The 23,763-nt window shown below is 41.9% G+C and overlaps 1 protein-coding gene across 6 annotated transcripts; it reads left to right on the top strand.

The window, feature by feature from the left end:
• Positions 1-850: 850 nt before the first annotated feature.
• LOC121182472 (coiled-coil domain-containing protein 136-like) lies at positions 851-22,912 on the top strand. 6 transcript variants are annotated; one of them, XM_041038998.1, is made up of 10 exons: positions 880-937; positions 2,041-2,104; positions 9,901-10,218; positions 12,148-12,222; positions 13,324-13,626; positions 15,709-15,826; positions 16,732-17,008; positions 17,183-17,314; positions 19,164-19,276; positions 20,475-22,912. In XM_041038998.1, the coding sequence occupies exons 2-10, from the start codon at positions 2,053-2,055 to the stop codon at positions 20,485-20,487; spliced, it is 1,401 nt and encodes a 466-aa protein (XP_040894932.1). In that variant the 5' UTR covers positions 880-937; positions 2,041-2,052; the 3' UTR covers positions 20,488-22,912. The 6 variants fall into 6 exon arrangements, with proteins under 6 accessions (XP_040894937.1, XP_040894932.1, XP_040894933.1 ...); XM_041038997.1 differs by lacking the exon at positions 880-937 and adding an exon at positions 1,582-1,838; XM_041039003.1 differs by lacking the exon at positions 2,041-2,104 and having other exon boundaries at positions 851-937.
• Positions 22,913-23,763: the final 851 nt, after the last annotated feature.

The following is a 23,763-nucleotide window of genomic DNA, read 5'->3' as shown; positions in this document are numbered from 1 at the left end:
AGTCCCGAGGCAATTACATCCCACCCATCTGGTTCAGCAAGCAGTTTTAAACAAACACAAAGAATTATTTTAGCATTTGACCAAAGTTTGATGGTATCTGCATTCCTTCTGTGTCTGTTCTCTGCAACAGGGCTCCTGCCACACTAGAGTGACACGGGTGGACTGAAGCCAGACATTATCAGCTCATTATCAACACCTTGTCAGCCAGCTCTCTCCACAGCTCTCCCTTCCTGTGCGTGTTTGTGTATGTGTATGTGTCTGTGTGGGGGGTTGTTATTGTGTGTGATGAGGAGACTGTGGGATGATTTCAAGTTGAAAGATGCCTCCATGCTCTCTCTCCTTGTCTGGGGATTACAGCTGCCAGAGGAAAACTGCACAGAACCACACGGAAGTGTAGGAAGTGCTTATAAGCAGGCATCAATCTTTTCAATCTGTTACCTTTTATCCCCTGTTATTTGTTGCCTGTCCCTGGGAAATCACTTGCTGTTTATCACAGGTTCAAACAAGCACATGCTGAGCCTCAGACACAGACTTTCTGCTTGTTTCTATTTCAGTTACACAAACTTCTGCTTTTAAAAAAGAAACATTTCCTCTTTCAGATGCTGACAGGTTCCATGTGAGAGCACGTTTGGCTATACATGTGTGTGTGTGTGTGTGTGTGTGTGTGTGTGTGTGTGTGTGTGTGTGTGTGTGTGTGTGTGTGTGTGTGTGTGTGTCTGCAAAGGACTTCCTGCTCTCTGACAGTGCTGTGATAGGAATATCCTCCTACTGGGCCAGCGAACGGTTAAGCCTGGCCCTCCTTTCCTCTCTCTCTGTTTCTGTTTGTGACTGTTTTACGGCACACCTCACATTTCTGGCTTCTTACGTACTGCACAGAAGTTACCAGATGTGATACCGGCTAAAACAGAGGGAGAAAGAGAGAGAGAGAAAGAAAGAGGTGAGAGACAGACAGAGAGAGAGAAAGAGATGTGTGTGAAGGGTAGTGATAAAAATTCAGGGGTGTGGGAGGGGGGGCTGTTTCTGATGCTCTTTATAGCATAAGAGCCACTATTCATTAGCAGTAAACAGAGAGAGAGAGAGTGAGAATGAGAGAGGGGAGGGGAGGGGAGGAAATGAACAATGGAGAGGAAATGATCAGTAATCTACAGCGTTAACTCTCAGCCTCCACTGCTACAGCCTGTCTGGATCTCATTATAGGTAAAATCATATAGCTAAGGGGCCTAGGCCGAATGTGCAAGAGTGTGTGAGGAAGTATGTGTGTGTACAGGAAAGCACAGATGAGTGGTGAACGCAGCAACGATGTGGTTTATTTGCATATGTTTTGTGTTCATCTGAGCTCCTTTTGGAAATCTGTGTGTTGTCATTTCTTATCTCTCTGCGCTCATCATGACACACGTTCACATCATCGACTTTGTTTGCTGGGAACTACACAAGACATTTGGAAAAATACTTACATTTAGTTCTCTTGGCACCCACTTGTATTGAAATTCATTTGGACTGAGCAACTCAACTTATGCTTGGTCAGGTTTAGCATCATAACAAACGGGGCTCCATGAATGTTACATTTTGAATTTAGATCTTTTGGGGACAGGAAGAGGCACTGAAAAGAGGGAAGGGGTTTAAAGAAGAGTGCAAAAATAGTAAACAGAGTGAGTGTGTGTATGTGTGTGTGTAAGAAAGAGAGAGAGAGAGGGAGGTTTGTGCAGGGAAACGGAGCTTTCCGTCTGGAAAACAGCATCTTTCCCTCCACTCTGCTCCTCCCCTCTTCCCTCTCGGCATCTCTCCCACGCTTCAGAGCTCAGCCTTCAGCTCCCCGGACCCTCCCGAGTTCTCCCGAGGTACAGCCTGTTTACGTGTGTGTGTGTGTGTGTATGTGTGTGTGTATATGCATTGAAGCCTGCGCGTGTGCGAGTGCTTGACGCCGTGCTCAGTACTTTCCGTGTGTTTGTCTCCCTCTCTCCCTGCAGCTGAGGTGGGCGTGTGGAGCCTCTGACCCTCTCTCGCCCACTCTCTTTCTCTGTCTCTCCCTCTTTGCTGCAGCTACAGGGGGCTATGGATGGACTGCGTTTACCTCCACTCATCGAGGAGGCTTTGGACTCTACAGGTCTGTGCAGCTGCTTTGTCGGTGTGTGCGTGTGTTTATCTGCTATGCCGTGCACTTGGATGGCGTGTGGCTATTTTTAGCCCTGCACTACAGATCAGATATGATTAGCCGAAAATTCACAGAGTTGAGGTTTATCTCTGCAAAGAACCAGTGTTTACTCCGAAAGTGAGGGATGGGGTGGTGAACCGAAGAGGCGGAGGAGCTAAAGAGAGGTGGTCAGGTGGTAGGAGGTGGGGAGATTATTGTGGAAGCCCGTCTTTATTAGGAGCTGTAGTCGAGCTGACAGACTGACTGACGAGTGGGCATTACTGTCAACTATGGCATCTGTGGACATTTGATGGAGGCTACACGCTGCCAGGTAATGAATGGCTGGCAGCCAGAGGCAGGAAATAATGTAGTCATTAGTTGAGGCTGTGTTAGATGTGTTGAATATGTTATTCCCGAGGCTGATTAGAGAATTGATGCAACGTGGAGTCACGCAGTGTTGGATATTATTTTAGTACAGCTTTGAATCTTTTATGCTCAGATTATTTTTGTCTCACAAATGAATTCTTGTGGAAGACTCACTTTGCATGTAGTGGTTGTGTTGTTTCGTTGCAGTTAAGCTTGCTTGGTAACTTCATACCACTGACTGCCTCTGTATGACATCTGGCACAATGCATCTTCATTTTTTGCCTCATACAGAATCAGTACTGTGGAACTGTGAGCAAGAGTTAAGAGAAGAATGCGTGGAATGTTTTTTTGTGCCTGTGTGTCCCAACAAGGAAGAATTGTGGGTTTTTTTGCATGTTGTGAATGGGTGTGCAAACAGAGCAACTCTGTGTGGGACACTGCTCAGAGGATGTTTATTGGTGTGGAGGGGCTCAGTGAGAATCACAGGTCAACGGCCCTTTGACCAGCGGCCAGGTTGCCAGAATCTGGCTTCCTTTTCCTGTACAGCACTGACCTCAAACTGAACTTTAAGTAGTATATATGTGTTGGATTATTACTTTAAGCCCTCTTATGCTGTAAAACGAGCTGTAGACTAATTGAACTACTTGGTGCTAAGTGTTCATTAAGAAATTTCCTTCATAAAATGTATTATACTGAAGCCTGTCTGTTGACCATCATAACATGGATGCTGTCTCATGAGAAATTCTTCCTCCTCAACAAGCTTGTTCCTGTTATCTTATCTCTGGGGACCTCTTTCCTTTCATCACAGCCTGAGGCATGCTTTTAAAGCCAGAGATTCAGCATCTAGTGATGGCAAGTGTCTGGTTTAATTTAGCATGCATCCTGAGTGATTGACCATAATAAGGATAGGCATACAGTAAACAAAAAGTGGATTGAGTGACAGCTAGTATTAACGCGTATCTTTTTGAATTTCATACACTCGGGGATCTAAATGGATTAAAGTGTTTTTATTCTGTCCTGGCTGGGGTGAGTTTTAGCCTGACATCAGTATGGGTTCTTAGAAAAAGGTGACTTTATTCCAAACAGTAGTTATTTTCTAGGCTTTTATTTCCAGTGCTGTTACTTACTGTAATGCTTTTAAAATCACTTGGCACATCTACCAACAGGGAATACAGATGCTCTCATGCAAACACATGCTCCCACTGATCAATACAACACCATCAGAGGCTGATTTGACATTTGCTAGCTGTCTGTGTGTCTTACAACTGTCGGGTACCGTATTGTTCCTCCCACTTGCACGAGTCGCCGACCATCTCTCTCCATCCTTCTCTCTGCTTTTCCACTCGATATCTCTTCCCCCTCTTTTAGTCGCTATCCTCTGCTCTCTTCAGCGCCCACACACCCTCCAACACACACACATGCACATACATGCGCATGCATAGACACACAAACCTTTGCACCTGCCAGCGCCTCAGCCCACACAGCAGTGCTCTCCTGTCCTCTCCTCCTTTCCCTCAGCTCCTCTCCAGTGTTGTGCCAGTGCTGTGAAATTCACATCAGCAGTGATACTCCCCAAGGGTGCACAAACAGGATTTCTCTCAGCTCTCTGAAACTAATAAACAGCAAAATTGCTGCCTTGGACAAACTTTGTAGATCTGGGAGCTGCAGAGACCTCTGAGAAAAACAACAACTTGAGATGCTCACATCAGTGTTTAACATGGCCAGTCATGGGACTAAACGAAAACAAACCCTCAGGCGTTCCGATTCCTTCTCTTGCAGTCCTGAAGCCCTACAATGTGACATGTTTCGCTGCACCACCCTGTCCCCATTTTCCCTGCCAGACTTTGGTGCTTTATTTAAAAAAAAAAAAAAAGGCTTTCAAAGCGCTCTGCAGGTCCCTGACAAAACTGAATGTGCCACAAGTTCTTTTATTCTCTCGTGATTGCATAATGGGAAAATTCTTAAAACTTTAAAGTGAATAGAGAGGGTTCTTAAACTTATGCGGCGCCTTCCTGAAGCCTATTCTATGAATTTTTCTGAACTTTTCTTCTCTCTTGCAGAAATGCTCAGCATTGTCAACCTATAATTAGTGTGCCCTCTCTCTCCCTCTGGGTCTTTATCCTTTTTGGATTCGGCAGCTACATGGTGAGCTGTGGTATCCCCCTCTTTCCTCTGTGATTTAAGTGATGTAAAACCTTCCGGAGAGATTGCTTTCAGGTGGGAGGCACTGATTTGTGATCAAATGGATTATTACCGTATCACTTGTTTTCATGCTTTGTTCTCTGTAGCTATTCATTATCCCTTAATGGAATAGCTAAACAACAAGCACATGCACACACTCACACTGCACCACCACATCACACATTCCTATAAAAAAACAGATTCCCTGAATCAGTCACCTACTGTATGTACACACTGGCACAGTTTTTGTGAATGCTCATCTAATGAGGCCAAATTATAACGCATTCTGTGATGCTTTTCTATTCTGTTGACCCACTTTCTCTTATTTCCCTTTGAAAGTGCAAACATGGATTTTCCATTTAAATAACAGAGCAGCTCATTAAGTCAGTCCAACTCTTGGGTGCCTGTGGTTCCTGTTCCTTTTCTTGTCTTCTGCTGCTGCTGCTGTTCCTCACCTCCCTGGAGTTTTCAGGCTCAGAGTACAGAGACAAAGAGGAAGAGATAAACTGACATTAACCTCATGAGACCTTCACCTCTGTAGCTCGCTCCTCATCTCAAGCTGTTGACTCTTAGGTAGTCTGAAGTCAGCAAATCCTATGTGATGGTGACCTCACCATTTGGGCTTTATGAAGGGGCACTTGATAAGATCACTTGGACTTCTCTGTGGGAAAAAAAGCAAATGGCAGACAGAGGAGTTTCCATGGTAAGCAAAACTGTGGACAAAAACACAGCTTTATTACCAGGTTGACTTTCCATATGTCGAAGCCCTGGGTTGTTGAGATTCAGTCTCACAAGTTCATGGAGATGAACCAGTGTGTGTCTTCAACTGAAGACCACTAGTTCCATGAGTAAGGGAGGCAGCTCGATTGCCCTCTGGCCCTTATCCTAACTTCTTCCCCTTCTCTGCATCTCATTTATTGTCCTCCCCTCCTTTCCTCTTTTGCTCTCATTCAGTCTCTCTGTCTTTTTACGACTCCCCCTCCCTGCTCCGTATTATGTGTTGGTGAGGAAGTGTGCCAGCGAAGGGGAAAAGCAACAACATCAGTGCTGGGCTGGCTTCAAAGCTGGGGCAGGAGGAGGTGGTGTGCATTATGCATGGCCTCCTACACAGCTGCAGAGATCCATGGCATCCATGTACACACTGAACGCATGCAGTTTAAACATGGCAAACCTGTGTGTACATACATAGGCTCACCAGGTGTAGAACACAGGTACAAGAACACGCCACATTCGTACACCTTATACAGAAAAATAACAAATATGCTGCACACGCACAAGGTTGCACACACACACACGCACACGCACACACTTGGATCACTAACACTGCCACCTGTCTGCTCCGTACCATTTTTAAGCTTGGTTCAGAACAGGGCACTCATCACACCACACCTGTAGACAGCCTCCAGCTCCTGATTCAGTGAGCCATCATTTCTTTTCACAGCTGATTTGACTCTACATGCTCCTCTCATTACAGTAACATTAGATATTTAACTAGCAGGCTCATTTACTGCATAAAGAACATCTCTTAAAAAGGCTTTATAGCACATTTTGAATCATATTGCACCTTATTACATAAAGCAGTAGTTAGGAGTTAAGGTGAAATTAAAACTCTTTGCACAGACATATACTCACCAGCCACTTTATTAGATACACCTGTTCAGCTGCTCGTTAACACAAATATCTAATCAGCTAATCACATGGCAGCAACTCAATGCATGGAGGCATGTAGGCGTGGTCAAGTTGACCTGCTGAAGTTCAAACCAAGCATCAGAATGGGGAAGTGACTTTGTACGTGGCATGGTTGTTGGTGCCAGACGGGCTGTTCTGAGTCAGCTAAGGAACAGGAAACTGAGGCTACAATTCGCATGGACTTACCAATAGAAGATTGGATAAACGTTGCCTGGTCTGATGAGTCTCGATTTCTGCTGCAACATTCAGATGGTAGGGTCAGAATTTGGCTTGAGCAACATGAAAGTATGGATCCATCCTGTCTTGTATCAATGGTTCAGGCTGCTGGTGGTGGTTTAATGGTGTGGGGTATATGTTATTGCCACACTTCGAGGCACAGTCACCAGATCTCAATCCAATAGAGCACCTTTGGGATGTGGTGGAGCAGGATCATGTCAATATGGACGAAATGTTTCCAGCGCCTTGTTGAATCTATGACACAAAGAATTAAGGCAGGTCTGAGGGCCAAAGGGGGTCCAACCCAGTACTAGCAAGGCTTACCTAATAAAGTAGCTGGTGAGTGTATCTTGTTCAGTATATTGAATCTCAGCTTTTGGTTCATATTTAATACACACAACTGCTGATGATGATCACACTGATGGTTTTATGTAAAAAGGCTTTCCCGTGGTGCCAGGTTAAAGCAGCTCTATGTTCTACATCTATCCCTCTCCCAGAATGCCTCTGTTTGCTAAAATCCTCTCTCTGCTCCTCAATTTTGCAAAGTGCAAATTTCATTACACTCCTCACTCCATCCCTGAACACCAAATCGGAAGCAAAACAAAGGGCTTGTGTTGTCACATTAATGTTTAAATTTAATCTCAGACAGCTATTCTGAGATTCTGACAAAGAACACTCGGCCTGCCTGTTGTCTCTTTTCTGAAGTGGCACAGTGTTTGCACTGACATACTCAATGTGTTTTGCTGCAATGTGATTATGAAGGAATGTGCTGTGGCTAGATAAAGCAATCCTCTCCCTGGAGCTATAACACTGCTTCTAAGATGACTCTCCTGCTTGTCCCTGCTCTTGTATGCATGCAGCGTCCATGTCTAATGTAATCCCAGCGTGACTAAAGACCAGCACTGTGCCAAGTATGCAGTGGAGTGATCACAGGTGTCATGGCAGCTGATTCTTTTGCACAATGTGTTTGACATTCACTCACAAGGTTAGGTGATAAAGCTTCTTTAAGGAATGAAATGATTAACAAGCTGCTGGGAAAGGCTACGACGGCAGACTTATGGGAGCACTGGAGAGATTGTAGGTGAGGTTCTCTGAGGGTTTAGAGTTGATTAGCACACAATAATATGTTTAGAGGTACCATAATATGATAGTGACTAATTATTTTGCAAAGATGCTGTCAAAGGAAGTTAAAGAAAGTGGAGAAGAGTTTTCTTGCCCACCACATCTCTCCACTATTAAGGGATTTTCATAACAGTTTCTCGGTACCCGACAGCAGGACAGAAAAACTGTATAAAAACTGCGTACAGTACTCATTCTTTCCATGTTTTCAGTGTAACCCGAACCCGATATCACAGTTTGTTTCTCAGCTGTAGTTTATGTCCATTGGAGGACACTGCATCTACAAAATCACGGAACTAAAATACAGCACGATTCACTTGAGCCAAAGCTTTATTACACCCTGAGCTATCCATCCCTAAAGGATTTGGATGTGACTGATATTCAGTGGGAAGTCTTTTGTCTCTTGATGGCCTTTAGCTGCCTCTGGCTATACAAGCAGCTCTGGCTCTCTCCCTGCCACACGGCCCCAGCTCTCTTCTTTATGACTAACTCATTACACAAGCATCAAAGTTTAATGACAAAATAGCCCAGTGCTCATGAAACCTTTCAAATGTCTCTCAGGGGCTGCATTGTTTAAATTAACATTATTATGAGACAGGACAAAATAAGACTGCAGCTAATGCAATACAGATATGATGAAAATATGTCACATGTACTTGGTTGTGATGGAAATAGTCTAATCTAGTGAGGGGAACAACAAGGCAGAGAAATAATTACCACGAGAAACGGAAGCCTCCCCTGGGCCAAGATTACACCGGTGAGCATCACTCTTAATTAGGTAGATCTTTAGTTAATGCTTTATTCTGTCCCTGGCTGAACCTTTTTTCTGGTTACTTCTCTCTATTTGTGTCTCTCACCAAACACCAAACACCAAACCCCTCTCTCTTCCTCGTACTGCTTTCTGAATACAAGCAGCAATTTTCAAGCACTCGGAGATCACTCGAACATGAACGTGTGATGCTACATATCAATTTATGCTAAAGTTTTAGAGAAATAAGGGAGAAATTATGGCAGGCCAGTGCGTGTCATGTAAGCAGAATTTACCTTTAAAACTCGTCCTGAGAACAAACCAACACTGTGAATATAATCCCCATTTAGCTGTGGCCTTTCCTGCCTCACAGTAAATCTCATCTGACTAATGGGAAAAGACTTCAAATGGGAATTTAACATCATGTTGTTGTGCTGCAAATGATGCCATCCCTTTGTGTTTTCTGACCTGCCTGCCTGAGAGCAGTCTGTCTTCACAGCGCTAGGAAGCAACAGCTGTTATAATGTCAAATCAAGTTTATTTGAATTGCCCTACATCATATACAATGTCCCATTAGGCTTTACAGGCCCACATTAACAACGGCTCTCGACCCAGGCCAGGCTGTCTACAAGAACGAGAAAACCCTACACAAAAAAAGCAAACCCAGCAGACAACCATGTGATGTGACACAGTGTAACATGAAAAAAAGATGTCTGTTTGTCACATCTCTCTTACTATGACTGGTAGCTTGTGCTATTATGGACTTTGAGGTGCATTGCTGAGTGGTGAGTCATAGTGATTGCTTCAGCATACTGGCCCCCCCCCCCCCTCCCCCCCCCACCCTTCTCTCTCCGCATTGTGTCAGCTAACTCGCTCCACCTACTGGTCGACAATTTAAATCAAACGGTGCAGATTGAGAAATGTAAAACAGAGCGAGGCACGTGTAACCTGTGTGTTTAAAAACCTGAATCAGCCGTTATCAACATGTGTTGCATATTAATACATCCACTTGACATCTAAATGGCGTGTAACCTTTGACATGCTAGACAGTTTTCGGCATATATTCTGAGCTATGCTTCCTCCAGGTGAATGATTTTCTCGTTTCCTTTCTGTCACAGTCTCAGCTTGTACCTCCTGAAGGGGTTGTCTGTTATTCTCTGTGTTTAAATGAGTGTGTTAAATTAGGGGACATGAGTTGAATAGAGGCTGGTGTGCAATGGACTCAGTGCGACTTTAATCACAAGATGGTGCTGTTGTTTCAAAAGAAAACACAGTCTATACTGTGTTTAAAGCCTGGCTGAGTTTAGGTGATGGCAGAGAGGGTTGTCACCTGTAAATCTCCCTGTCTGTCTCCCTGTCTTTTTCTATCAGCCATCCCTTTCTAAGGGATGCCTGATAGGGATTATCAGTCCCTTTCTAATCTCTTTTTATGCTGTGATCTTTCCATCAGATGACCCGTGCGATCTGAAAGCAGAGAGCAGCCCCACCATGGACAACGAGATAACAGCCAAGGAGAGAGGCGTCCTGGAGGAGAACAACGAGAAGGAGGAGATGGACCGGGAGAGAGCTCAGGAGGAGGAGGGGGAAGAGAAGAAGCTCAAGGAGGAGGAAGGCGAAGGGGAAGAGAAGAGGAGGAAGGAGCAGGAGCCGCTCACAGAGGAGCAGGAGCTAGAGGAGCTGAGGGCCCAGGTGCTGCAGCTGCTGCTGGAGCTGGAGGACGCCAGGGAGACCTCCAACAAACACCAGGAGAGCTTCCACGAACTGCAAGGTTATACTTATACTATTCATTCATTTTTAATGCCTTGAATCATTAAACTTCCTTTATGACAATCTTTTATCCATTATTTACAAACAGCCATCTGACCATAAATCAAGATCTAATCCTAACGCACTAAATACATCTTCCATCACTCCACCACATACCCTAAATCTTATCATCAGCAAATTTTATGACATTGAAGTGGAAACTCTGTCATTTATCAGCCTGGGTCTTACTGGGGGATGGAGCCTTAGCAGCTACAGCTCTCTAAAAATATTCAGTTCAAGAGAAGTAATGTTCAATGTTCATTTTTAGTCAAACTCCAGCAAGTCCCTGCTGCTGTTATAGAAAATAAGATGGCAGTTGTGAAGCAATTAGCCGCATCTGCAGTCTGCACGGTGGGCCATTTCATGCGATAATTATCTTTCGTGGTGGTTTGGAAATACATGTGCTGTTTTCAGGTGACTATCATTTGTAAAAGGCGATGCTGCCACCATTTCCTGTCTGTGTGTAAACAGTGCTCAAAAATCACTGTTGTTGTTTGCTACAACTGATAAACATCGTTCTTGCACCCACGTATCTTAAATTTCACACATCTCAGTGTAGGTGGTGATTAAAAATGTTAACTAGACAAATAAACAAAGTAGACAGAAATGTGAGAATAAGACCCAGATTCAGGAATTAAGCAATTTCCCCTGAATCCCAAGTGAATTGTAAATGAGCAAAACAAGTTTTAAAAATAACAATGCAATTAAATACTAACATTTACGGCCCTTGTGCCATCCAGACTTGTCACTCTCCATGAATCAGGCTTAGTTGATGTTGTAAAATGTCAAGGTTATGGATTCCTGTTTGTGAGATGTCAACCTTTAAACTGTAACTATTACGAGAGTTCAATCAAAGAAACACATTTACACTTTGCATCTCAGTGATTCACATTTTCACAATTATATGCGCAGTCACTGAAGAAAAAACCCTGGCCTCTACCTGGACAGCTTAACTTTCCACCATCACAATCTGGCTGAACACGTAGAAGTGTAAATGTTTATATGCGGTCACTGACACAGTCAGTTCCTCATAGCCGCTAAATGGAGCATCACATCATACCTTAGAAATGATGGGCTTAATGTTCAGGGACACTAGCAGTGAGTAAGGCCTTAGGTATGGGGCTACAGTGAGCTCAGTGTGTGTGTGTGTGTGGGTGTGTGTGTGTGTGTGTGAGTGAGTGTATATAACTGTGTGTCTTACTAAAAGACATGGCGCGGTGAGCTCAGTTGTTTGTGTGGAAGCGGCGGAGGCATTCCACAGACAACTGCGTGCATGCTGAGGGAAGCTTCCAGACTGGGTGTCCTAGATCACAACGAGAAATCACTGTTGTTGGACTCCCAGTGGGAACAGTCAGCTGCTCACGGTGCTGGCAGCTGCTGGGGCGTAGAGCTTTGGAGGTGGTAGTGAGTGACTGTGTGAGTGTGTGTGTGTGTGTGTGTGTGTGTGTGTGGTGGTGGGGGGGTGGTCCACAGTGTGTGTGGCCAGAGAATGATGTAAGGTGACGTGTAGGTAAAGATCAATGATATCTCTATGACTGCTGATGATTATGAACTAGAGGGTCTGAACCAGCTGGAAAAATCTGTAGATGAAAAATGAGAGGAATAAAGGAATGAAAGCATAGTCAAACATCAGAGAATCTGAAGCAGGATGTTGCTGATAAAAGGGGCATAGGCTCTATATATATCTAATACTATTGCTGATGGTCCTGCTCACGTTGTATTTAACAGGCAGACACACAAAACTGCTTGTGTCATTCAGTCATGCTTCAAGGTTGAGCAGCTTATCAAGTTGTCATCTTTCAATGGACCCGCTGAACTGACATTTTCCTCTTATCTCCCACTCCCCACTCCCCGTGTCTCCTCTCCTCTCCTCACCTCACCTCTCCCCCAGGTCTGTTGGAGGATGAGCGTCTGGCCAGCGCCCATCAGGCAGAAGCCTTCACACGCCAAATCCAGAATCTTCAAGGTAACAAAGTAATAAACTCCTTAGCATTAAAGTTCTGTTCTTTCATAAACCCAGACAGTGACAATAACTATTCCACTGGATTTATCAACAATGGAAACAGGAAGAACAATCAGAAATCCAAATCAGATATTGCATATTACACTTCTTATGTCTGTCAACAGTTAGGGTCAATACCAGTATTGCTCTGTAAGCTGCCAGTGAATCACAGTTTGCTAGCATTAATCAACAGGACTTCCATCTTATATGGATTTCTATTGTCCCACCAGCTCTCTATGGAATAGTCTCAGACAGAAAGTGCTACATAAGTAAATTGGGATGTAATTGACTAGAACAGTTTAAATGCTTGCAATCATCTGGCTAGCTGATTTCTGGGAAAATGTCTTTTTTATTACATTTTTTTTGTATGACATGCAGATATATAAACAAATTAAGGAATCATTCACACAGAGACCTAATTATTCTTCAAAAATGCCTCAGTGGCATATGTGCTCAATTATGACAGGGTGACTAAAACAGGAGGAAGGAGAAAAAAGAATAAAGAAGAAAATAAAAAAGAAAAGAGAAAGAAAAAAACTATGGGAAATATATATTGTAATAAATGTCTATAAACCTTTTAAACAAGTTAATTCAGTTGCTGTTATTGTTGTTATTGTGAGTGTCAGAGAACAGTTTCCTTTCCTTAAAATACTAAATTAATAATCAGAATCTGACCCTGAAAGAAAAAGTCTGTTACCATCAGTTACATCAGCACCTCTTTGAAACATTGCCCACACATACAGCATGTACACACACACACACACACACACACACACACATACACACACACACACACACACACACACACACACACACACACACACACACACACACACACACACACACACACACACACACACAGGAACACACCACCCACACACACAAACACATGCAAGCCCACTGTTCCAAAACCTCAGGTGAGATCATACACACAGACACACACCACACACACACACACACACACACATATATATGTACACCCATACTAACACTGCTGCATTCTCACCCACACATCCCCCATAACGGTAACCTAATATCTTCCTTCTCCTCCTTCTCTCCCCACAGCCCAGCTGCGCTCTGTGCAGGAGGAGATGGACAGCCTGGAGGAGGAGAAGGAGAGTGAGCTGGCTGAGGCCCAGGAGGAGCTGCGTGCAGCTCAGGAGGAGGTGCTCCTTCTCCAGCAGGCAGCAGAGGAGGCGGCAGCCGAGAGGGAGAACGACATCGCCTCGTTGCAGGAGGAGCTGTGTCGCCGACGGGCTGAACTGCAGCGCCTCAGTGAGGAGACCCAGGAGTACGAGCTGGAGATCACCACACTGAGGGCTGAGATCAGCATGAAGAGTCAGCGCAGGGAGGCCGAGAGGAGAGAGGGTGAGGGACGAGGAGAATGGAGGGGAGAAGGCATGTATAGATGGATGTCAAAGAAGGGGGATGAAAGAAAAAACATTACTCGCAGTATGATGAAGTTAAAATACAATAAGCTTTGGTTTTACACCTCGTCCTCACACCTTATGTAAACAGCTATCAGTGTGAGGAAACACTTAAAACACAAAGGCCTACTGTCTCTGCTTGTACTATGGAATTTGTCCAGCTTACTACTGGCAGAAATAACCCATGATCAGTCTTAGTAGCAGCTATTGTGAACATGAAGCATGATGTTAAGGAATATTCATCATCAGGATGCTGACATATTCATCACGTCAGCATCCTGCAGTCAAGACCATAAATCAGTTTAATGAATATTACAGATTATAAATGTGATTGCTGAATGTTGCAAGGGGAGTGGTGTGTGTGTGTGTATGCGTTTGCTTGCATACCTATCCAACAGTGGACCTCCCAGTCATTACACACAGTAACAGGTGGTGAAGGGACACAGTGCCGGGCCACTGTCATATAGCCATACAGTAAAACTGTACTTGGTGTACATATATATACATATATACGCACTCTTCTCTCAAATCTCTGCACCACGCACCAAAAAGTTAGCCAGTCATGGTTTTCCAGAACTTAACCCCCTACTTCTATTTCTATTGATGTAGGGGGTTCCGATCTCAAGCAGGGGTTCAACCAGACATTGCACCTCTGGCACCTTATGGACAAACAAACCCACCACACCAGCAAATTCCCTTCACAATGGGAGCTTCTCTTTGATCACTTTTATCTTATGGTGTACAAAATCTACTGAAATTTACTTAAAAACATTTTGCAGCTAGTATAGAATAGAATAGAATAGATTAGAATAGAATAGAATAGAATAGAATTTTTATTTGCCATTTGCACAGATACACTGCAGTACATGTGCATTGGAATTCTTGTGCATCCCTCCCCTGAGTCAAGCTTGCTAAAAGGTTTAAATAATACAATAAAATAAGAAATAGAATAAAATAACCAGGAAATAAATAACACAAAAGAAGAGCAAGATAGTACACTTAAAATACTGAGAAGTTCTTTAGAAAATTAGGTGCCTAATATAGGCACACTGTCACTTCCAGTATGTGATGTTTCACAGTAAATACTACTATGTAGCCTCTACTATGCTATGTGCAATATAGTTAAATGATATAATGTTGAGAGGTTTCGGAGGTTCCCTCTTTGATAGGGGCCAAGGTTGTATGTCCCCTCTTGCCAATTTTAAAAAGTTATTACAGAAGAAGTTTTGCAGTTACATTCTAAGAGAAGACCTCAAACAAAATGTTTATATTTCTTTTTTTTCTGAAATCACTTGAAATAGTGGTCCACACTTAATCGGTGTAGTGAGAAACGTCCACTGTTGGCAATGTAGGAATGAGTGTGGATGTGTGTGTGGGTGCGCATTTAGGATACCGGGGACATGAAGTCATTAGGGGGGAGGGACACACACTTCCAACACATGATGTCTCCGCTGGACTCTGCAGCTGATCCTCGGGTGGGACTGAGGGAGCGAAAGATTTCATTTTATTTGTCATGGCTCTTTCATCAAAAATGGATTTTGTATGAAAGAGTAACCTAAGTCACAGTTGAGATTTTATTCCATTTTAAAGGAATAGTTCAACATTTTTAGGGGACACACTTTCTGGAGACTCTGCAGGTTGCCTACCCGCTGTTCCTGGCCAAAAAAGACTCCAACTGTGAACTGACACATTTTTATGGTTTTGTGATTAAACAAGCAACAACAAGCAAGGTAACATTTTAAATAATGAGCTTTAGAGATTCAGGTTGGTGAATTTCATTACTTTTGGACCGAGCCAGGCTAGCTGTTTCCAGTCTTTATGCTAAGATAAGCTAACTGGCTGTAGCTTCACAGTTAGCAGACAGAAGGTGGTATTAAGCTTCTCGTCTTGTTGAACTATTCCATTAATATATTCTGAACATGCTGTGATGATTTTAAAACCTCAAGCGGCAAGATTAAAGATGAGCTCTAATCACCTGCATCCTCTTTAATATCTTCATCTCTGACCTTCTGTGTTCTGTCAGGTGACGTGGACCTGCTGAAGGAGGAGTGCCGTATGCTGAGGGAGGAGTGTCAGACCCTGAAGGAGGACAACAGACGTCTCACTGAGAGGCTGCAGCTGCTGCAGAGACAGAGGACATGGTGAGAGGTCAATGACTGCTCACTCATCAGCTGCGCTTACCAGATCAGCTGGAGGGGAGACCCTCTGGAATACAACCTCTCATCGCAGAAATTCACGTTACGTGTCATTTAGAAAATACTGGCCACCTGTTTAATGACTGCAGTAATTTGTAGCATCATTTGAGGGATTACACATAAGAGCTAAAAGCATTAGTTGATTAACTGATTGGAAGATTGGCAGAATATTAATCAACAACTATTTTGAGATTCAAAGATCATTCTTGACCTTGAAAACAAGGTCCCCACAAGATCTATTTAGTAGTTGTTCTGGACCTATTGAATGCATCACATGATGTACCCCAGCAGACAACTGGGAAAACTCCCATCTGCTGAGGAAGATCTGTGATGCATAAAAAACTTTATTTATAGCACTTTTCAAAAAAGAATTTACAAAGTACAGAAAGTAGTAAGGGGAAAAGGGAGACAGAATAGACAGAGAAGACAATGTATAAAGCAGGGAGAAATAAGTGTATCCACAAAGTAACATAAAACCAAGAAAAAAACAAAGAAAACACATGGGTTTTAAGATACTTTGGTTTTGGATTATTAGTCAGACAATACTGTGATGGGCCTTTGTCACTATTTTCTTACATTTTATAGATACAAAAAAGATTAATCAAAGATGACAATGATCTGTAGTGCAGTCCTGTTTACAAGGCTGTCTAGACACCTGTTGTAGCAGGACAAAGGAAAAAACACTGACTAGCTCTCTGGTAATCACATAAAATATCCCAGAAACCATGCCGAGCCTTTGATCATCAAAATCATCTGTACATTTGGAGCTCATTTTGATTTCTTCAGATATTTCAGCTGAAACTGAAAGTATTTTGGATACTTTATTGTTGCTCCTTTCATCCACCTCACAGCTCCAGTGTGTACCTCTCACTGAAAGAGGAGGATGCAGGAGAGGGCACCGAGGGGAAGGAGATGGAAACTGGCCCAGATGAGGTTATGACCGAGAGCTACATGACCATGGCCCAGTCTGAGAACTGTCGCCTGGTGGACGCCTCCATCCAGAAGAATATTTCATTTGATGGGAAGCCCGTGACACCGACCAGCTGGAATGGAGGCGTCGGGGAGATCTTCTCCCTGAGAGACCAGCTGAAACAGGCCGAGGAGAAGGCCTCGCAGGTGCAGAGAGAGGTATGATGCCTTAGTGTCTTGTTTGGGAATTGGCTGGAAAAATGCATAAAACATAGCCATATTTGCATCAAAATATGATTAGAAAATTAGTTTAGATATTTTGGTATATTAAAGTTAATAAAATACAATAAATTTGGTTTTCAAGACTGAGTGTTTGACATCTGTGTCCTCCAGTGTGACGGTCTGAAGATGGAGCTGCAGGAGCTTCAGGTACTGTATGACAGCAGTCAGAGGGAAAGAGCAGAGCTGGAGGAGGAGCTGCAGCGCTGCAAGGCAGAGCTGGAGAAGCTGTCAGGGGGGGCTCAGGTGAGGGGCAGACATGAATAAATTAATAGTAAACAACTGGTATCAGAAGAAGCGAAACAGATTTAAATCCTGTACAGCTTTGAGGGATTAATGTTCACAGTCTTTAGGACATTTGTGTGGTTACCTTTGCATACCTGACTGGAGATTTCTACAGCATCTGTGGAGCAGGTTGTGTTGTTTCACTGTTTATTTGATTCGAAATGTTTGCTGAACTTCTTAAGGTAATTTGAGGAATTTCCAGCTCACGTTTCACCTTGATTAAAAACTTACAAAGATCTGTCTTTGCACTCACACTGTCAACTAACACGTAACACACCTCACATCACACCTACTGTATTGTGTGTGTGTTGAGCCCACTTTCTTTATGTGTCTCATTTGTAGCAATACGTGTTTTGATATGAACTGACTTGGCCTGTCAGCCCATATCAGTGTTTATTGTGTGCCTGGGGCTGGGGAACTTTCCCCCCATTGTGTCTGTGTCCTAACCTCTCTGTGACAGCAATGCTTAAATACTGTTGTTGGACAAAAACACAAAATCTGAAAAAGAAAGGCATCAAGCTAAGAATGCCTATTTTTCCACAGAATTCTTTTTGGTCTTCAGATATTTTTCAACATTTTTCAACAGAAAAAAAGTAATTAAAGGACCTTTTTATCTTTAGATTTTCAAATGGCTTTTTCCTCCCTTAAGACTGGTTTCTGTTCATTTTAATGAGGTGCTGCAAGAAAGTCAACTTGCAGTGAAGTGAAACTTGTCTGAAATAGATAATTGAAACAATTAACAGCATGCCCAGTTTTACTTTAGTCACAGTTAACACTTGTTGCACTTGTTTTGAAAGGATTTGTGTATTCAAGTGCTGATGGCAAAGTCTGAAGCTCCCCTTGGACCTTCTAAACGTGTGAAGCTACAGAACCAAATTCATTGTAATTTCCATGACAGCTATATTTGCTTATTGTTTGTCCTCTGGGTTTAACTTTCTGACAGTCTGTGAATGCAGTGCAGTGTGGCACTTGAATGCACCAACTCCAGGACAGTCTGTAGTTTCAACTGCATTACCTCGCAAAGACAGACTGAATACTCAGCAAATTCATTTCCCTTCAGTTTTGAAAAGAACAGATACCAGTGACTGAAACTGAAAACACAGCAACCCCAAAATAATACTGTTTTGGAAACTTGTTGGAAGCGATGCAAAGTGGTCTATGTGTGTTACTACTAATCAGGTCCTTTATTTTTATTTAAACAAACAAACAAAACCCCCCCCCCCAACAAAAACACCCCAGAAAAACACACGAACAAAAACAGGTCTACAACATTGTGTTTTGTCTACAACAGCCATGATGAGATGTCTTTGCGTTGTGTCAAACTGTCTACCCGTGCCTGTCTCTGATGCTGTCCTTGTTCTCTGAATGTCCATGACCTCTCAGCCTGTTTAATAGCAAATTTAGCGAAACATAAAAACAAATGAACTATAAAATGAGGATAGAGAGACGAAAATACCACCATCTATGCTAGTCACGACATTCATGCTGTACGTCTTTCTTTTTTGGTCACCATAACATCACATGCGGCCAATAAATGTCACATAGGACTGCTCACACATACTCACACTGAGTTGATGTGTATGTCACTTTGTTTAATAGGAAATGTACATCACTCCATCACACTCCTTCCCCTTTATATCACAGCCATACCCCATGTCGCACCCTTACTTCAGTGATTTTTGTAGTGAAGGCCCTTTTGTGCTGTTGTCATATTTTTTATCTGTGTTTATTATTTGGCTACTTCAATCCATCCTTTCATTCATTCCCTTCATCTCCATGGCCCTTGTGTTTGTTTTTATTCCCTCCTCAGAGATTCATCCATCCGTCTGAGCACCCTGTTCTCTCCATCCCCTTCATAGGAATGATTGTAATAGTGGCTGTGGTCTGGTGCTGGTTGTCGGAGCTGGCGTCCCAGAGAGCAAGGTATGGGAGGAGCTTATCTCTATCTGATTTGTAATTCTACCTACGAGTCTTACATGTAGATTGAACGATCAGTTCATGCAAATTACAGAGAAATAAAAAGAAACAAAAAATATATATTTTCTTACTACATACCTCTAGTTGTATTTCGCAATGCAAATACTGTAGTTTTGGTTTGATTTGCTCAGATTTTGAGATATCTGCCTTTGAGAATTGCTTTTTTAAGGGAGCTCTCAAAGAGAGCAGCAGTGGGGGTTCTGCTGGGAGAACTAATCCCCCTGTAATAAACATACATGTACATGATCATTAGATTTTAGTAAAGTGAACAGTACCAATAATATAACATACAGAGGATGTGGAGAGGGGAGCTACAGCAGATATGGATGTAGGCATCAACAGAGTAATAATGAAAAGTATTTCTATCGATTATATGGATTATCCAGAGTAATCAAGACAAAAGTTTTGGAAAGACATGTTGCTGCTGAAGAATTTTAAATGTAATTTTTTAATCCTGTGAGACTCACAAATCAAAATCTCATTCACCTCCATTGTATCAAGGTTGAGGTGAAAACAAACACACAAAATCTTGGAAAATAAAAACCAAACTGTGTGCATGGCTGAATAGCATTAGAGGTAAATATATTTTTTGTTATTTTTGTGAACTGACCCTTTAATATTAATTACTGGGAATCTTTCTTACTCAGGATTCATTTGGTTGTTATGGGAGGGTCTAAACTGAACAAATGCCAAGTGTGGCTGGGGAAAATGAATTAAGATGCTGAAAGGTAGTGACGTTAAGCATTCATGGAAAGTGGACATGGGACGGGTGGGCAGTTTGTCAAATTATAACAAAATACTTCCTTGAATCACACTGAATAAGTTATTTCCAGGAATAGTTCAATATTTTGGGAAATATTCTTGTTTGTTTTCTTGCCAAGAGTTAAATGAGAAGTTTGACACCACTCTAATGTCTCTATGTTAAATATAAAGCTACAGCCAAGAAATGCTTTATTTTTCAAGCTAAGCTAGGCTAATAGCTCCTTATTTAACATACAGGCATAACAGTGGTAACAGTCATCTACTCTCACTATCTGTAAGACAGCTGTTGAACTATTCCTTTAAAAGCCCAGTATGGTTTATTTATAGCTGATGGATAGTCTCTGCTAACTCTTAACACTCTCCTTTTCCTGTCTTCCCTCAGGGGAGTGAGGTAGGTTGGAACTCCATTTTGACTATCACTGCAGCCACAGCAGTGCTACTAATGATGACTAGCTTGTTGAGAGCTATTGTCCGATGTTGACTGGATGGGCAACAACTGCACAGGGACAAGACGTCTGCTTTAGGCCAGCCCTCGTCGTCTCCTGCTATGTCTATAGACTGACCTGGAATTCTCTAAATGTGATAGAGCTGACAGCTTTGTAGTAGAAAAAAGTATGAGAAATTTTATCTGTAATGAGAAGGTACAACATGCACACGCAGACTGAGAACAAAGCTCTCAGTCTCATTTTATTGGTGTTCATGAGAAGATCGCTATGACGATGACCTGCAGAGAGCCACATGAGGACTGATCTCACTAACTGTATGCTAGTACTGTCTTTTCTCCTCTGTGTCTGTGATTTTTTTTCTATCCTTTAGCTAAACAATGTGATAAAATGAAGATTTTTATTATTAATGTGCACCAATTTTTTTCAATTTATTTAACAAATGTTTATTTATTTGTTTGTTCAAATATTGTTTATAGTTGTCTCTGATAATAACAACGAACCTGGAGTCCAAAAATTCAATACACTGAAAATCCTGAAATGTACATAATATGTCCTTAAACATTAAGAGAAAGAGTAGTGTCAATTTTTTGTTAATGAGTAGTTAACTATCAATGACTTCCCCAAAAATTCTAAATGCAATAAATTCACAGTACTGCAAAGGTGTAGGCCTATTAGAAATTACAAAATGAATCGACATCAGTCTACCATATATACTATTCTATTGCTGTTATTCTGTCCTTTCCAATACTAGATATCAGTTCTTTCCATTGCAACAGTGTGCTATTACAAGGAGAACAGGTATGGCAAACAAAGCACCTGTCAGTATGTATAAAGCTGATGTTTAACCCGACGTCACCCCAGGTGGGTGGAGACCGCACATCTTCACAGAGTTTTTCAGTTATGTGCTTTGCTCCAAGCTCTGTCTGTCTGCCTGCTCAAGCATTGTCTTGTGTCTGACTCTGAAATCAGACAACTCCCACGTCCCCCTTTAATTATCAGTTAACCAAGATGCCAGTCAGTGCAGTATTTCTGATTCATCTTGCCTTCTCACAGTTCACTCTGAAAGTTTGAACACTAAATCTGAACCCACAGCTGCACTGTTGTTGTTTGTTATGCGCTAGTAAAAGTATTCCAGCAACTCTGGGGGCAAATTCTGGTATTATTGAGCTATATTATAATGCTTTCGATGTGGAGAAATAAACTTTTTTTTTCCTCTCTTCAGCAGGATTTAAATGACTTGGTTTTTCCAAGTGTGTTGTTCTTAAGATTTATTGTGATTGCAAGTTTTTTTTAAAAGGTACACAGTGTGATAATGTTGACTGTCAGCATTCTCGTTTACTGACGACACACTTTATGAGAAAAACTGCAGATAGGACCAACACTGGTCGGCATGTAGTCACACCTAGATTAAACCGCTGAAGTGAACAATCACAGTTAGTTGTTTGTGAAGCCATTTAGACATTGAAATGGTTCCAAAATATGTAAATAAGCATCAGTTACAAAATATATATGTATATGTGGAAGGACTCTTTATTATTGTTTACATTTGTGAAACTTTTTTTGGGTGAAAACCTTTTAGAAATGAAAAAAGCATGCTATAAAACATAGAAGCACAATATATAATTTATGTTGGTTATGTTGATTATGTTACTTTGTATTTCATGTAAATAGATGTGACATATAGTACTATGGGAGAGATATTTCTTAAATCCATTTGTACTAGCTTTGTAGAAAGTTTATTCTATTTTGAAAGAGCATCGTATATTTGATAGCCAAATTATATGCTATATAAATGTTTATTTATGGTGACGTTACTCAGAAGACCTACTTGCATTGCTAATCATTTTCAGTACCTCTGTGTTCAAAGGTGGTGTAGTCATTGCATGCATTTAGATTGCATTTGACCTTAGTTGCCAGAAACAGCAAGTACGACTCCTGGTTTTTCCAGTCCATTAACTTTCAGAAATGTATAGAAATCATTTCTGAAACATTTGTCATTAAACAGAACCTTGATAAGCAATGCCTGACCAATTTCTGCATATGAACATACGCTGAGGAAATAATGTGCCACTGGACTGCAAAAGGTTGTCACTGTCTTTTTAAATTGATTAATTTGAAATAAAAATTAAATTCTCATTGACGGCAATAGTACATTTGGACGTTGTTGGACTCAGGACATTGTTTATCATCATTTCTGAGCTTATTTCATGAATATTAAATTTATCATAGTTTCATAAGCTTCTGTACTGCAGAGTGTTGCTCAGCTTGCTGCTTTACATATTGATAGCAGTGTTGTTTTCAATATAGGTGTGGCTATTTTGTTACCTGGAGGTCTATTTTGTACTGTAAATGACTTGAGGAAATAAATATACCCACTCCACATGATGTCTGAGAGTTTTCTTTTCCTGGGAGGTGGCATCACCAGCTATCAGTCACAGGGTTTAAGGTCTTGTGGAATCCCATTCATGAAATCACCAGCAGTCAACCTGAGTGAGAACCATGTCTCTGCAGGCATCACGTTACACGGGTTGTATGGATATTAATAACCTTCACTCCAGAGACGTGACATAAGCTCACAGACATGTTTTTTTTTACAGATGGCAGGAACTGGTGTGTCAATGTTACTGATGAGGCGTCTATACTGTGCTCATTACTCCTCTGCCACAAGTCATGGTTTACTAAGTTTAAGCACAGCTAATTATCTAAAAGTAGCCTGGATGTGCAGCTTCATGAAGAACTAGTCATGGGGCATAGTTAGCATAGAGCTTCACTGAACCTCCTTCTGTCACTTGAGGTTTAAATTAAATTAGTTTCCTGAGCTTACAGATATTCCCAACGGATTCTGGATCAGGTTTCTATCTCATTCAGAGTTACAGCTGAAGAAATGAAGTGTCGAAATGTCAGATCCAGATCACCAGCAAAATCTAATCAGCTGGCCCTTTGCTTCGGGCCTATTTGTCCAACAAGTTCACCCCAAATCCCTCCTTAAATATTTAATATATTTAACTGACAGGCTAACAGGGAAAAAGCTAATTAAAAAGAAAGCTGACTGTGAAAGCAGCCATGGGCATTCTCGGGAGATACAATGTCAAATGAACAACAGTGTCCAGGAACAGATGCAGCTCTGATTTGGTTTTCACTTTAGTTATTCACATATTTTTATTTTTATTCACAATAAATGATTCAAATTCAAATTCAAATTTAATTACAATTAATATACTTTAT

The sequence above is a fragment of the Toxotes jaculatrix genome, chromosome 5, assembly GCF_017976425.1.
Source record: "Toxotes jaculatrix isolate fToxJac2 chromosome 5, fToxJac2.pri, whole genome shotgun sequence".
Lineage (NCBI taxonomy): Eukaryota > Metazoa > Chordata > Actinopteri > Toxotidae > Toxotes > Toxotes jaculatrix.
Note: the sequence above shows the minus strand (reverse complement) of the source record. Positions and strands in the feature narration are given on the sequence as shown.

Bases quoted from the DNA above. Each gene is read 5' to 3' on its own strand.
- LOC121182472 (XM_041038997.1), top strand. From the start codon at position 1,662: ATGTGTGTGTGTAAGAAAGAGAGAGAGAGAGGGAGGTTTGTGCAGGGA. The intron at 1,839-2,040 runs GTACAGCCTGTT...TCTTTGCTGCAG, and splicing joins CCCTCCCGAGTTCTCCCGAG to CTACAGGGGGCTATGGATGG. The intron at 13,627-15,708 runs GTGAGGGACGAG...GTGTTCTGTCAG, and splicing joins GGAGGCCGAGAGGAGAGAGG to GTGACGTGGACCTGCTGAAG.